The following is a 15,860-nucleotide window of genomic DNA, read 5'->3' on the forward strand; positions in this document are numbered from 1 at the left end:
GTGTGAATGTAGATGCACACAAAGCAATAATATCTGCTGATGACAACTTTACTCCTCAAAGTGGAGAATACAGAGGCTGTGCAAAAAGCTGTGAACTTGGTCACTGGACAACTCAGCAACTGCGCTAAAATCAACAGATTAACTATCAACACCAAAAAGACAACTTCCATGAACCTTCACGCAACAGAAAATGCAAATTCCTCTCAGCCACTTGTCACTGTAAATAACCAGCCAATAGATACTGACACTGTTCTCAAATTCCTGAGTCTGTGGGTTCAAAATAACCTGAAATACATACAAACACATACAAGAAAGGTAAATGTCAGACTTAGTAGTGGCTGTTATGCATTGAGTGTACTAAAATCATGTGCTAGCCTGAAACCATTAACCAGCGCATACTATGCTTATATACAAGCCCACCTAAAATATGGTGTGATATTCTGGGGAAATTCTCTAACTGCCCTGAGCACATTCAAAATCCAGAAGAGAGCAATGAGGATTATTACTGGGAGCAAACCCATACTCCTGCAAACCCATCTTCAGAAAGTTGGAAGTCCTTACACTGCCTTGCCTATACATTCTTGAGACAAATTTTTCTGAGTCGTAAAAAATTATGAAATAAATAAACACAACACCAGGAAAAACTCAAATCCGCATGTTTTATGTACAAACATTCAACTGTGTAAAAAGGGAGCTTTCCACATGGGCCTCCAACTGTTCAACAATCTTCCCACTAGTAATATGTCCATCGAAGACAACATAAAATTTAGCAAAAGTCATTTGTTGTGTCACTGTTTTTACTCTATAAATGAATACTCAGAACAGTAATCTTGCTATTTATGTTAAACTGAAAACATTGAGCAATGGAGTGAAGTAAACTTAACCAATCTTTGCAATATAATACATTAGGATGCTAAAAGTTAAAAATGTTAACTGATATTTTCTGACATCTGTAACACACTGTGTACCATTAGATCACATGGAATAAATAAATAAGACGACATTTTTCTGTATTTATACAATTAGCAACATATCACAGGTTAAACTAAACTAAAAAGTTACCTTCCAATAGGTGTGAAGAGAGCACATGCGCATGTTGACATTGCGAAACTATCTATAGAGAATTAGGATAGATACATCCACTTCAGAGCATTTTAAATAACGGCTGAAGTATCAAGTGCAAATACCTGCATGAGACCAGACCCTAGAAAATACAGATAGACAAAGCTGGAAAAACAATCCTTGCTCTTGAAGCTGTTAGATTTTACATTTACCACAAGTGAATTTTCCCTTTAATGTGATATCAGCGTAAATATCCTTGGAAGATCCTAGAAGCAATTTATTACAAGCTGCATGTCTTGACTGAACATGGAACACAAGCATCTTAATTAGTACAGTATACTTCTACATCTAAATTTTGGTGTGTAATACTTATCCATGAATTTTACTCACAGTTCCTCTTACAGCTTTCCCAGGACTATCTTTTACACCTATCATCTCATCTCATCCTATCCCGTCCAACCCCATCCCACAACATCCTATCTGATCCAATCCCACCCCTCCCCACACAGTTTCTTCCTATTGTGGTCTTGGGACAAACCTTGTGGCAAAGATTTACTGACATGTCTTAAGAAATGTCTGCAAGTCTAACTTCACAGCGAACTAACTTCCAGGGTTGAAGAGAAGTATAGTATGGTTTTAATATTTCAAATATCTTGTACGAACCACTCCAGTTCTCCCTATTATTACTTATCCTAGTAATTTGCCAACTAACCCATTAACAACTGAAAGTTCAGAAGTTCTCACAATTCCAGAATGAACAATACAGCAGAAGTTTCAGCTCACCTTCCTTTCAGACTCGAGAATGGCATAAACGTAGCCTTTCGGCTGTGATGCCGACTGTTCTTTGCCTGGCCACTCTATGCGTATCTGGCCAAACTGGTGAAGTTCATTCACCAGGGCTGCCTCGCCCATGTCCCAAGGAACTCCTCCAAGGAATACCTGCAGGCACATTTAACCGGTTACACTGACACATCAAATTGTTCAAACACGTTTCTGAAACAAGGGTGGTATTTACAAGATTATTAACATCCTCAGGCACTACCAACTTTAGTTCTCTTTTACAACAGTGACTACTAACAGTATCGTTCATTATAATGCAGGAATACTTTAGCTGTGTCAGTTAATAACCTACGTCCATTTTGTCTACTGAGTAACTCCTGCCACAGTCACTACTTACGTAACACTTCTGCACATTAAGAGACTACCATATAGGGTGTTAGATCTGGAATGTCATATCCTTACAGCAACATTAAAAACTGTTAAAAGATTATTATATATCCCAACACAAGCAAAGGTTTTTCCACGTGTTCTATGAAGGAACTGAGGCATCTTTGCTTTCCATAGCAATGACAACTCCCCACCCCCAAGTTTTAAGGCTTATTGTTTGGGGAGAGAGAGAGGGAGAGAGAGAGGGAGAGAGAGAGGGAGAGAGAGAGGGAGAGAGAGAGGGAGAGAGAGAGAGAGAATCTGTTTACTGAAAATAAGACATCATCTCCCAAGAGTGACATCAAGAACTCCATGACAACAGCTGGGCAATGAGACCTGTTAATAGCAACAGGCTTCACAGAAGTGTTTACACTGACTACTACTGTTCTCTTCGTGGGATTTGTATTACTGCACAAAAGAGTTTAGTGCAGTCTGGCAATGTTTGATCTACCAATACCTGAGGAAAAAATATCACAACTACAACCTCTGCGTAACCAAGTTTCTCCACAATTTTACAGTTGGAGTCATGAACAATAGTGATAAGAGTTCCGATTCTTTCTGCACACCTGCTGCATACATACTCCAACAGCCAATGAGTATTAATTAGCGTTCTGAGTGCTCTGCTGTGAACACTGAAGCCAGAGCTACCACTAATCATTGTCATAGTAGCAACCTATTTACTGAATTTTTATTCCTTTCATTGCAAGTTGTCATGACCGATGATAGCGGTAAGTGACAAATCTTACATAGAAACAGAATGTGCAGAATACAAGTTTTCTGCAAGCATAAAGTACTTACCACGATTGTCACTTTGAACTTGCATCAATGCAGCCTCTGTCACTACCTCTACCTGCACGGACCACACCATTTCACAATTTATGAATTTGCCTATAGTGGTCAAGGACTTCCAGTTCAACCAAGGCAAAACTATAAATCAAATGCTAATTAATGTACCGTGGATGATTCCCTTATGGGAAGCAGAGATCTGCTGGTGTGAAATGCACAAAACAGGATACTTTCAGGTCTCTTCATACAACCAACTCTGAAGTCTTAATGCCTCTGTACAATATGGAGCACTTCACAATTATGTAAATATTTCTGAAAGTTATGAAAATATAAAAACTTTAAAGATTTTAAACAGTGTTCAATGAAGTTCCTTCATCCCTCCAAAAGCAGGTACAGGCAATCTTAGGAGATAATGTGCAAAAATAATTGTATATAGTAACTGGGTCATCAACCAAATACACTGAAAATGGTAAGAAACTAGAAGTGATACAGGGTAATTGTAAAGTCCACGAAACATTTTAAAAATTCAGTGGAAGTAAATGGCTAAACATAACACATGATACAGCATGTGAAAGACCAACTATCAGGGATATTATTTAACATGGTGCTGGCAAGTTTGGAAAATGCCACAGGGGCACCACTGTCCTTAGTTGCTGAAATGGTGGTAAACCAGGCAGAAAAAAAACTTCCTGTGTTAGAATTCACCTGCTGCTTATCAGTTGCGAATGCTGCTGAGAATCCCCATGCAACTCTAACACACCCAGGATTCCCAGAAAGTTAACTTGTTCTGTCCAACAGGACAGCATATGGACCATTTTCCTCCATTGAGAGAGCTCAATGGTCTCATTGCTCTCAACATGCTCCAATCAAGACCAATGTCAAGTTTAAACTGATAATAGTGATTTCCACTTTCAAAAATATGCTGCCCCTCCACATTTCTACAATGTGGAGTTTTCCCTGTGTTAAAAACATGGTTCAAATTATTGTTACTCTGAATGATTATAACATTTAAGATGAGGCTATGTTTGTGATACAGGTGCATTAGCCAAAGTATTTCAGCAAGAAGCTTAGCTATCTGGTGATTGAAAACACAATTACAACTTTTAAGTAGTAATAGAAAGGAATTTTGTGTGAACGCCAATACTGGAAGCCTTGCGAAATTTGTCGAGTTTGTGCTACACCTATTTAGAACAGTGATACTTGCAATGACTAACATTCTTTTCCCTGCTCCTTGCAACATCATCAAACTCAAACAGAACTTAGGAATTTTAGAATTTTTGCAAATGGGTCCCTATATTATAACCAGATTGTCGACTATCAGTTGAGCTAAGACCCAAAACACAATAAAATTATTCTTGGCAAAACTTAGTACCGGTTTCCTCTGTAGAAGACACTCTGCACAGATAATGCATCCGAATGCAGAGAGAGATCACGTGTCCGAATCCTGGAAGGGTCATATTTCTAGTTTTACACAAAACACGAAAATACCATTAGCAAATATAGCAGTTGTTTCGATTGTGGCAAGTATTATATACAGCTTCACATTAGTCTCAGTCTGAGAAATGGACAATGGAGATCCACTGACACACAATTCTGCATCACATTGTCTGGGGAGATAAGGTGTCTCAGGGGGCCACAGGGATCTCCAACTTCGGCACAGGAGTAGTACATGCAGAGTGTGGAGGTGGAGGGGCTTGTTTCCTTCTTTTTGTCCTCCTTGTCCTTGTACTCCTTAGCAGACAAGGACTGGGAACCTACCTTTAAATTAATTTCAGGGACAGAGGAAGAATGAGAGCAGAATAAGTAGTTAATTATCTTTACACAATTACAACTATTGAGATGTATGACAGGAATGTTGCATATACATCAGTAACCATATTTACAGTTGTATAATTATAAAGCTTTCTTTTACCTTACACGAATAGGCACCAGACTTGACAGATCGTGGTGGTAATGTTCCACTCCATGTGCAGGTGGCATCAACCAGAGCTACGAAACAGAAACAAAGACATTGTGTGAAATTCTCATTAACTGTACTACCACAAAACCATCAGGTCATTTTCTATGGTCTGAAGCAGAGTCCAGATTATATTTTCTTTCACTCTTTGGACAGACTTAAAATTTATTGAAAACAGGGAGGGGGCACAAAGGGATTAAATCTTAATGTTTCTGACGTAGTTCCACAAAATACTGGACCATATTTAGATCTCTTTTTCTCAATTAAAGAAACATACACAAAGAGCATCTGCTTCACAACCATAAATTCATTGAACAATGAGGACATTTTTCCACACAGGCAGCTGCCAGGTACTGGAAGAATAAACTTAACGAAATAGTGAACAAAAAATGTGTCATGTAGCCTAGTGCAATAAACCAAAAACAGATACAAAATGAGGTCCAAGAAAAAAAAAAAACGACAACAACAAAGTGATTAACAATCATCTGAAGATGGGTTTGTAAAAATATCAAACCAGTCACAGTTTGATCCAAATAATCATACTTGTGGGTAGCTGCCGTTTCAGTTATAAACCTCACAGTTCCACTGCTTCTATTCTTTCTGAACTTATCGAACATCGCAATAAGTATACCTCATTCACCAAATTTTAGTAATTGTCATTTCATAATATAGTTTACGTCGTGCTTATGTGATCTCACTTAACTGCTGTTACCACATACAGAAGCAATGTAGTACACTAACCAATATTATTATGCATTTTGATTACATCAACAATGTAGTCTAAATGACTACAGTATTGTAAATTAACTAGGTTTACCACTGTTCTATATCATATGTACTTATATCATATGTACTAACAATGTACTAAAACGATTCTTTGACAAATAAACAAATATTACAGCCAAATGTTTCAACATGGTCAATTTCCGTGTGGGACCAGCTCCAACATCACATTCTCTCACCTCCAGAGGGGCTACAATGGCTTTGCAGCACCATCCAAAATTGAATCTGTGTACAAATTGAGGCCACAGCAGTGCATCATCATACTGACAACTGGGTTCATATGGAAAACTTATTTGTAAATTTGACTCAATGCTGCAATCACTGAAGTAACATCACATACCCTGTAAATCTATGACGTTTAATTTTGTTTTTTCCTCTCCTCCTGGGGGTTTATTCCCTCTTTTTTGCCACAGACTGACAAGTACAAATTTCTCCCCTAAAGTGTACGGTAGAATTTTATTCTGTCAGATCAAACTTACAGGCAGCATTCTTGTGGAAGCGGGCCGCACGCTCAAGGCACACCTGACCACCCCCGGGGTTGCCCACCCCAGAGTTCCGCGACTGCGCCGAAGTCAGCGAAGGCGACTGCCGCCACTGCAGTGGCGACCCGAGCTCCGGTGGCGTCAGCGGGTGCAACGGCGACGGAACTCTCACGCGCCGCGACTGCTGTTGCGACTGGGGAGGGCTGCGCTGCTGGCAAGGTGAAGAGAGGGAAAGACCCAAGGGCGCTGACAGTGGGAAGCAGGTGGCAGCCTGACCGTCTGGAGACTGTGGCGACTGCAGGAACTGCGACAGGAAACTCGCCTGGAACACGTTACACTGACATGTCAAACTCGCCATACACCACAAAGGTAATGTTGACACGACCCACGTCCCCACTGTAGTCTCAATATCTATGGACTAAGCGCATGTGGTTTTTTTTGTGTGACACCTGCGAAACTAAGTAATTATTTAATGCACATGGCAGAAAGAACCAGTCAGAACTACTAGCCTCATAACCTACAGAATAACCATAAAAACAATTCAGTAAACCTAACCATTTATACGAGAATGAATCGACGAGAACACAAGTGAACTGACAGAATAATTTGTTGTGTTCACTACCATTCACTTATACCTGCGAACAAGTATTTCCACTGGAGGGAATGGGAAAGAACAAGGTAACATACATACTATTGAGAACATTTCTTTCAAGTGAAGTGAGGGCCAAAGCACAGAGGTGAGTGAACTACTTTGATGGTCTGCTGAGAGATAAGATAGTCATCTCTACCACAAATGAGCGCCTGTGAATACAAACTGAACATCAACATACACTGTTCACTCATGCTCACCTATTGTTTACACCAGAGATAAGGTCATTTACTGTTAGTTCCTAATGAAAATAATTTCTGGGACGAGACAGCCAACAAAGCGAAGAGTCTTCAGCATTGGTGATCAGTTAAAGTAAGTATCAGAAATTCCACCCTACTCATTTAACGTTAGCAATGTGTGAAACTAGAACTACATTATATGAACTGTATGAAAATAAATTATAAAATGCATTTTGGCTGGGGTATACACTTACATATTGATAGTTTTTTTCCTGCAAGAGGCTATTGTTTTTTTAAAACAAAAAAAATTCATTTTCAATTAATTTTGCCACAATGGGCTTATTAAGTAGTAACACAAAACTCTCTTATATGCTTTCATTTGTCTGCTAATCATGATACACACAGCAGCATGGAAAGATCAATATGACAACCAATATTTCCATGAAATGGCATATCACTCTACAGCCACAGACATGGGGTTCTATATGAAGGACAAAAAGGTCCAACCTATATGCGGATGTAGTCCATGTGAAGCACCCAGGACATGTCTCACTTTTTTAACTAAAAGGCGTATATGCAGACAAGAAAAAAAAATCCTGAATTTCCCAGTTAAAAACGCACTTTTCTCAATGTGAAAACCCACTTCTTCCAAGGTGAAAAATACACTTTTTCCATGGTAAGTGCCAATATTCTCTCTTTTAGCTTTAAAAAACATCAATTCTTTAAATGGTGAAGGTTTTATACACCAGAGTGTAATTTCAGAGAATGAAAAAACTCTGTGGGGAAGATCTGTAACGTGCAGCAACATTTATGCTGCGTATTTTCCTAATATGATACGCTGCATATTTTTGTATTCGTACTACGAAAGTATAGATTCAAAACAGCACGTTAAGTTTCTGAACCACTGAACTCGAGACTGAAATGCGCTTTTGTGAGCCAGTCATAGCTCACGTCACGCGATCTCGCCAGCCAACGAAGGCAGATATTGAAAGCGTAGGACATCTGACAGTCAGCCAACAGAGACATCATTGTTAGGTAGTGTGAACACACACATCGGAAAAGTTGACTATTTAACTTTACGTACATAGTGTAGCTAAAAGAGAAGCTAAGCTTTCACATATAATATTTGTCTAACATTAACAAGCTACAATAAAAGCTAAGCTTTCACATATAATATTGGTCTTTTTTGAGCATGTTACACTTTAAGATACATCACTTTGAAGCTAATGCTTTTCAAAGCACCATTCGAGATATTTTCCCGCGACCTGTTAGAAATAGCTTCACTGCGGCAGTTGCCATAGCGGCAGCTATGATGACGTAGGAAGCCCAAATGTTCATACAAATGAAGTATTAAGGGACCTTACATGATGTGATAAAAGACATAGGATACTCCAAGAATATCAGAATTTCATACACCATACTAAAATGCATAATCCTGTTTAAAGTGCACATTCATATGTCCAGATTCACAATTAAGTACGCACCAACCTGATATTAAGATTTCAGAGCAGTTTTCAGGATGCAGATTTTCTTGGAGTATCAGTACTGTATCATCTCACACTTGGTTCTTTATTACGGCATAATGCCATACGTGCCAGAAGATGAAAATGTGCACTTGAAATTTAGTGAGCAGTTGAAACTAGCCAATAGTGCAGAATGAGAGACTTCGATTCTAATAAATTGACTGCCTCTGGAGAAAAGGTTAATAAAAGCCACGTTTTCTTAGCAAACTGAGAAAAATAACTTCTTTGTTCTGCAAGGCAATTGTCTGCCAAAAACATGGTAATAAAATCATATCAGAAAACTGAAACTAATAACATGTTAGCCTTCCATAATTATGAGTTTGTATTTTAATTCACTTGATAGCCCCCCCACAAAGGTGTCAAGGTCGAAATACACTGCTCCATTTATGAAAATGTTTTACCGAGGAATATCTTGCAGCAATTCCCACTTACAATTGTTGCGCAAGTGTGAAACACTTGTTCACAGAAGTGAATGAGTAACTGTGGGATAGGCAAACAAGCAACACCACCTAAATGGCAACTGGACCTAACATAATTCTTACAAAATTCTATCTATGTGAAAGAACTTGCTTCTGTTCTTTTAACAGTGCACCCCAATTTGCTGAAATGGAAAAATGTGCAGGTTATTCCAGTCTTCAAGAAGGGATGTCTAACTAGCACTAAGTATAGGCCTAAATTGATGACATCAGCCTATTCTAGAATTTTGGAACATTTCATATTTTTTGGAGACCAGAAATCTCTGTAGGAATCAACATGGATTCTACAAAACACACTCATGAGAACTAGAATACCAAAGCCCAGGTTGATGCTCTGTTTGGGTTTCAGAAAGCATTCAATACAATTCCGCACTGTCACCTAATAAACAAAACACACATATACCTAATACCACAGAAGGTTTCGGACTGGATCGAAAAATTCCTAGCAAACAGAATACAATTTCTTGTTCTTAACAGGGAGAAACTGTCAGAAATGAAAGTAACATGGAGTGTTTATACATATAGTGAACAGTAATGGTTCTATAAATGTCCTAGTGAACAATGTTGGCAGCTCTACATGGCCATTCATTGATTATGCAATTGTATACAGGGAAGTTACGATGCTATAGAACTGTATGTGAAAGGTCGGAGGATTGATACTTTGCACAGTTGATCCTCAATTGATGTACTGCACACACACACATATATAGTTGGAAACACCTGTTACATTATGATTAAGCATTTTCAGAGCGATCACTGGAAGCTGTTACCCCCCACAAAAGATAGAAAAATAATTGTAATAACAATTTAAAGTAGAATGAGCACTTAAAACTACTGGCAGTCGTTCTGATAGTATTGAATAATCTACTTCTAAATGTGCGTTCCTGTTACTCAACAATCCTTCAAACTGGTGAGTAGCTATCACATGTATTATTTCCTAACTGTTTGTTGTTAGATTAGATTAGATTAGATTTACTTTCATTCCAATTGATCCGTAGTGAGGAGGTCCTCCAGGATGTGGAACATGTCAGAAAAACAACAATACATGACAAATATTTACAATTAAAACAAATAAGCTAATGTACCATTCCACAGGTCCCAAGTGGAATGATCGTCATTTTTTAATGAACACTAAGAGTAATTTTACAAATACTAATGCACTGAATTTAAAATAAAAAAGTTTTTTATTTATTTATAAGGTAATACAACTACTGTAATACTTATTTACAATGAACACATTACTGCACTGAAATGGTGCAGAAGTTAGATTATACTAACTCACACACACAAATTTTCAATGAACACATTACTGCACTGAAATTGTGCAGAAGTTATGTTGTACTTATATACAAATCAGTTGGTTTTACTAAGAAATTCATCAATGGAGTAGAAGGAGTTGGCCACCAATAAATCCTTTAGGCTTCTCTTAAACTGAATTTCATTGGTTGTTAAGATTTTTATGGCTGCTGGCAAGTTATTGAAAATGTGTGTTCCTGAATAATGCACACCTTTTTGTACAAGACTAAGTGACTTTAAATCCTTGTGAAGATTATTCTTATTTCTAGTATTGATTCCATGAATTGAGCTGTTGGTTTGAAAAAGTGATATATTTTTAATGACAAATTTCATTAAGGAATAAATATATTGGGAAGCAGTAGTTAGTATCCCTAGTTCCCTAAACAGGCTTCTGCAGGATGTTCTTGAGTTCACATCACATATAACTCTCACTGCACGTTTTTGTGCCCGGAAAACTTTAGCTTGGCTTGATGAATTACCCCAAAAAATAATCCCATATGACATTATGGAATGAAAGTAAGCATAGTATGCCAGCTTTTTCATTTTTATATCCCCTATGTCTGACAAAATTCGCATTGCAAACAGAGATTTGTTAAGACGCTTCAGCAGTTCTGTGGTGTGCTCCTCCCAGTTGAATTTATTATCAAGCTGTAATCCCAAGAATTTAACACTGTCCACTTCTTCTATCTTCTTGTCATCATATGTTAGACATATACTCTTGGGACACCCCTTACAAGTTCTGAACTGCATGTAGTGTGTTTTTTCAAAGTTTAGTGACAAAGAATTGGCTAGGAACCAGTGATTAATGTCCACAAATATTTTATTGGCTGATCTTTCTAAGACTACATTTGACTTGCTATTTATTGCAATGTTTGTATCATCGGCAAACAAAACAAACTTGGCATCTGGTAATGTTACTGATGAAAGGTCATTGATATACACAAAAAAAGGTAAGGGCCCCAAAATTGAACCTTGTGGGACCCCACATGTAATTAGTTCCCAGTTGGATGAGGCCTGATAGCTTGATACATGTCTCTTTCCTAATAACACCCTTTGTTTCCTGCCAGAGATATAAGATTTGAACCATTTTGCAGCATTTCCTGTTATACTATAATATTCTAGTTTACTTAAAAGGATATTGTGATTTACACAGTCAAATGCCTTTGACAGATCACAAAATATACCAGTTGCCTGCAATTTTTTGTCTAATGAATTAAGCACATTTTCACTGTAAGTGTAGATAGCCTTCTCAATATCACAACCTTTTAGAAATCCAAACTGTGACTTTGACAGTATGTTATTTGAGATAAGATGGTTATAAAGACGACTGTACATTACTTTTTCGAAAATTTTTGAGAATGCTGGCAACAGTGAAATTGGACGGAAATTTGATGCTATTTCTTTATCTCCCTTCTTAAACAGTGGCTTAACTTCAGCATATTTCAGCCATTCAGGAAATATTCCACTAATAAACGACTGGTTACACAGATAGCTTAATATGTTACTTAGCTCAGACTCACATTCTTTAATTAACTTTGTTGATATTTCATCATACCCACTAGATGTTTTTGATTTTAAAGATTTTATGATGGACATTATTTCTGTTGGGGTAGTGAGGGTCAAATTCATATTAAGGAAGTTACTTGAAATGTCTGGTCTAAGGTAATCCATAGCAGCATCTACCGAACCTGACAACCCCATCTTGTCAGTAACAGTTATAAAATGTTTGTTAAAAAGTTCTGCAACACTATACACATCTGTCACCAATGTATCATTTACTCTTAATGCTATTTGTTCCTCTTCATGCCTGGTTCTACCGGTCTCCTCCTTCACTATATCCCATATTGTCTTTATTTTGTTATCTGATATGACTATCTTTTCCTTGTAATATATTTGCTTTGACATCCGTATTACAGTCTTTAATATTTTGCAGTATTTCTTATAATGTGCTATAGCATCAACATTGGAAATGTTTCGGAGTGACAGATACAGTTTTCTTTTTGTTTTACAAGATACCCCTATTCCTCGAGTAATCCATGGCTTCTTTGTAGACTTTGCTCTAACCTTGGTAAGTTTTGGGGGAAAGCAGTGTTCGAATAAGGTAAGCACTTTATTAGCAAAAATGTTATATTTTTCATTCATGCCATGAACGCTGTAAACATCAGTCCAGTGAATGTCTCTGAGGAGTGTCCTAAAATAATCAATTTTTGGCTTACTGATTACCCTTTTGAGCTCAGATTTAACAGATTTTATATCCTGTTCAGTATTAACATTTAACAGAAGGAACTGCATGTCGTGGTCTGAGAGGCCATTGACTATTGGTTTTGTAATATAATTTTGTTCATTGGACTTTTCTATAAAGATATTATCAATGGCTGTTTGTGAGCAAGTGGCTATCCTAGTGGGGAACTTTACTGTGGGAATCAAGTTGAATGATAGTGTCACTAACTCAAACAAGTTCTTATTGGGAGAGTCTTTAAGGAAATCTACATTGAAATCACCAGCAACCACTATTTCTTTGTTTTTGGTTGTTAAATGGGCCAGTACAGCTTCAAGGTGGTTGACAAACAGATTAAAGTTACCTGCAGGTGCTCGATATACACTTAATATTATGAAGGATTTTTTGTGAAATTCTAATTCTGCTGCACATGCTTCCATATGCTGTTCTAGGCAAAATTTATGAATGTCTATGTTCTTAAATTTATGACAGTTCCTGATGAATGTGGCAACTCCTCCTTTCTCAATTTCTGATCTACAAAAGTGAGATGCTAACCTAAACCCTGTAACACTTAAAAGTTCTATACCAGTGGTCACATGATGTTCAGAGAGGCAGATTATGTCAGCTGGGTTTGAAGACTCTAATTCATCCATGCAGATAGTTAATTCATTAATTTTATTTCTCAGTCCTCGAATATTTTGATGCAATAAAGATAGCTGACATTTCTCATTGACTGAGTTAAGATTGGGTGGAGTTAAAATATCTGCTGACAGTTGAAAATTCTTAACCAATGGCTGTTTATGCTGATGTAATAAGCTGGAATTATGTTTTTTGATTTCTTTCTCAAACTGAAGATTTGTCTCAGTTCTAACCTCTCTTAAAATTTGCTTTCTTTCTGTCCTCCCTACCCTAAAAAAGGGTCTTTTCTGAATCCTATAACCACTGGTATTTTACCACTCATGATAGTGCCTCCCCCCTTTAACTTTCCTGCTATTTCCCCAGCCAATTTACCCTTCCCCTTCCTGTTGAGGTGAAGGCCATGCCTAGTATAATCCCACCTACTGAGAGAATCAACATGAACCACACCAATGTGTGACCCCGCACCCGACATGAGCAGCCGTTCCAGCTCCAAATTAACTCTCTTGACAGAAGAGTTCAAATGAGGTCGGTCATGGCGCCCAAGAACAGATACAAACTCAACACTAGTATGCTTCGATGCTGACGCAATCTTCGCCAGGTCACACTCTATACTGTACCCAGGATCTCTGTCAATACTGTTACCTGCCCCACCCACTATAACCACGGTGTCTTCCTTAGTGAAATCTTTGCAAAGTGATCCTAAATCCTCTGTCACCTGCTCCAGACCAGCACTAGGTTTAAAAAAATTGGTGACCTGGTATTCTGATCCTAGTTCATCCTGCAAAAGTTGGCCAACACCTCTTCCATGGGAACTACCTAACAAGAACACTTTCTTTCTCTTTACTGATTTCCCTACATTCTTACTTTTCAATTTGCTGCTGAAAGTTTGTTGTGCCCTGTCTACACCTGCAACTGCTTGAGGCTCACCAGCTTCTAACTGAAGCAACAGGTCAAATCTATTTTCCACATTCACCATAAAGCTGTCAGACAAAGTTCTAGGCCTGTTCCTCCTGTTGCCACTTCCCACCTCTCTTTACCCTTCTCCCTCCTTAACCTGTCAAGATCTCCCCTGGCCTTGTCTAACTCAGCCTGAAGGGCGGCAATTTTCCCCTCCTGTTCTAGTATCTTCCTATCTCTACTACAAATCCTACAAAACCACTGATGAGTCTCATTTACTTCCCCTATTCCCACGCCACTACAGTCACCCACATGGAAAAAACTACAGCACCCATCACACCAAAGCCCCGACCTAACAATTCTACGGCAAGTCAAGCACTTTTCACTCATGATAAACGTAATAGTTTATTAAGAATAAGTCAGTTAAATTACAGATAAACACGAAAATATGGTTACACAAATTTGGCCTATACGCAACTGTGTGTAAACAAAAACAAAAGTGCAAAGTTTCTGAAACAACAACTTTACGCTACTTTCCGGAAATGCTAGTTAAATAATGAAGAGGTACGCTAAGTTAAATTGCTGGAGAGAGCAAGGAACAACTAAACGAAATTCTATAGATTTGCTTCAGCAGAACGTAAACAGAAAATACACCATATCTCCCATATTACTTAAGCAAAAATTAATGACCGAGATTTTTCACCATTAAGGACAAAAAATTACACAAATAGTTTAAAGTTATCATTTTTTGCTAAAAACCTTATTCTGAAAACATTTTTATAAAAACAATGTAGAATGAATACGTCGTTTACTGACAATCTACTTTTGGTTTTAAGCACAATAATAGTTGAAGGGGTTTTGTTTCTGTAAGAAAGCTTTTTGTACTGTGAGAATGAACTGAATTACATCAATGTTCATCATCACCAATAAACACAGTCTACTTTTATAATTTAATTTATGTTAACTTTTAATTTATCAGTTACGTTACACTTCTGCTAACCTAAATTCCATCAATCTGTACTGCCAGGAATATTGATTTCTTATGAATTTTTCCTAACAAATCAATGACTACACAAAAAAAACTGTCAAATGTCTGCTAACTTTTTTCCTTCTGTATTTCTTATTTTCACGACACTACAAGGCACAACATCCAGAGGGAGACCACCTACCAGAGGGCATTCCACACTACTGGATCATGTCACAGACCACAGAAGAAGAAATGCTAGATACGTGACAAACAAAGGCGAATCGACAAATGTATGTTACAACTTACCTACTTCACTTCCATCAAAATCTCAGTCCAAGAATACGACACCTGAACTTTCAAAAACTTTACCTACACTTCTTTTCCCGAAAGTGAAAAGCGCAAACACACAGTGTTGGTAATTGGATCAAACCTGGGTACACTGTTCTGGAAGGTCATTTGCAGGGAAGTTCTGTAACAAATTAGCTACCACATGTTGCCAAAAGGGAAATGTTAACTTAGAACCCACTAAGATTTGTGAAGATCTGGAACCCCTCAGAGCAGAATAATGACAGCAAGAAAATATTTGAGAATTTAACAATGCTCTAGCATTGCTTAAATTCAAATACACAACGAGAACCTCTGAATCGACGCACAGAATTCACACGGTCATTATGAGGAGTCAAAACAGTGTTTATTAACTGGCCTTTATCATCATTTGGTAATGGTTGCTTGGACCCCTT

The 15,860-nt window shown here is 37.8% G+C and overlaps 1 protein-coding gene across 1 annotated transcript in view; it reads right to left on the minus strand.

Moving 5' to 3' along the window:
• The window catches only part of LOC126214878 (cytoplasmic polyadenylation element-binding protein 1), a 97,824-nt gene that overhangs the window by 29,879 nt on the left and 52,085 nt on the right, over positions 1-15,860 (minus strand). The window contains exons 6-8 of the mRNA XM_049941524.1: positions 6,274-6,598; positions 4,967-5,043; positions 1,846-2,001 (exon numbers count right to left, since the gene is read on the minus strand). Coding sequence (XP_049797481.1) covers positions 1,846-2,001; positions 4,967-5,043; positions 6,274-6,598 — 558 coding nt within the window. The remainder of the gene's footprint in view (positions 1-1,845; positions 2,002-4,966; positions 5,044-6,273; positions 6,599-15,860) is intronic.

The sequence above is a fragment of the Schistocerca nitens genome, chromosome 12 (assembly GCF_023898315.1).
Source record: "Schistocerca nitens isolate TAMUIC-IGC-003100 chromosome 12, iqSchNite1.1, whole genome shotgun sequence".
Taxonomy (NCBI): domain Eukaryota; kingdom Metazoa; phylum Arthropoda; class Insecta; order Orthoptera; family Acrididae; genus Schistocerca; species Schistocerca nitens.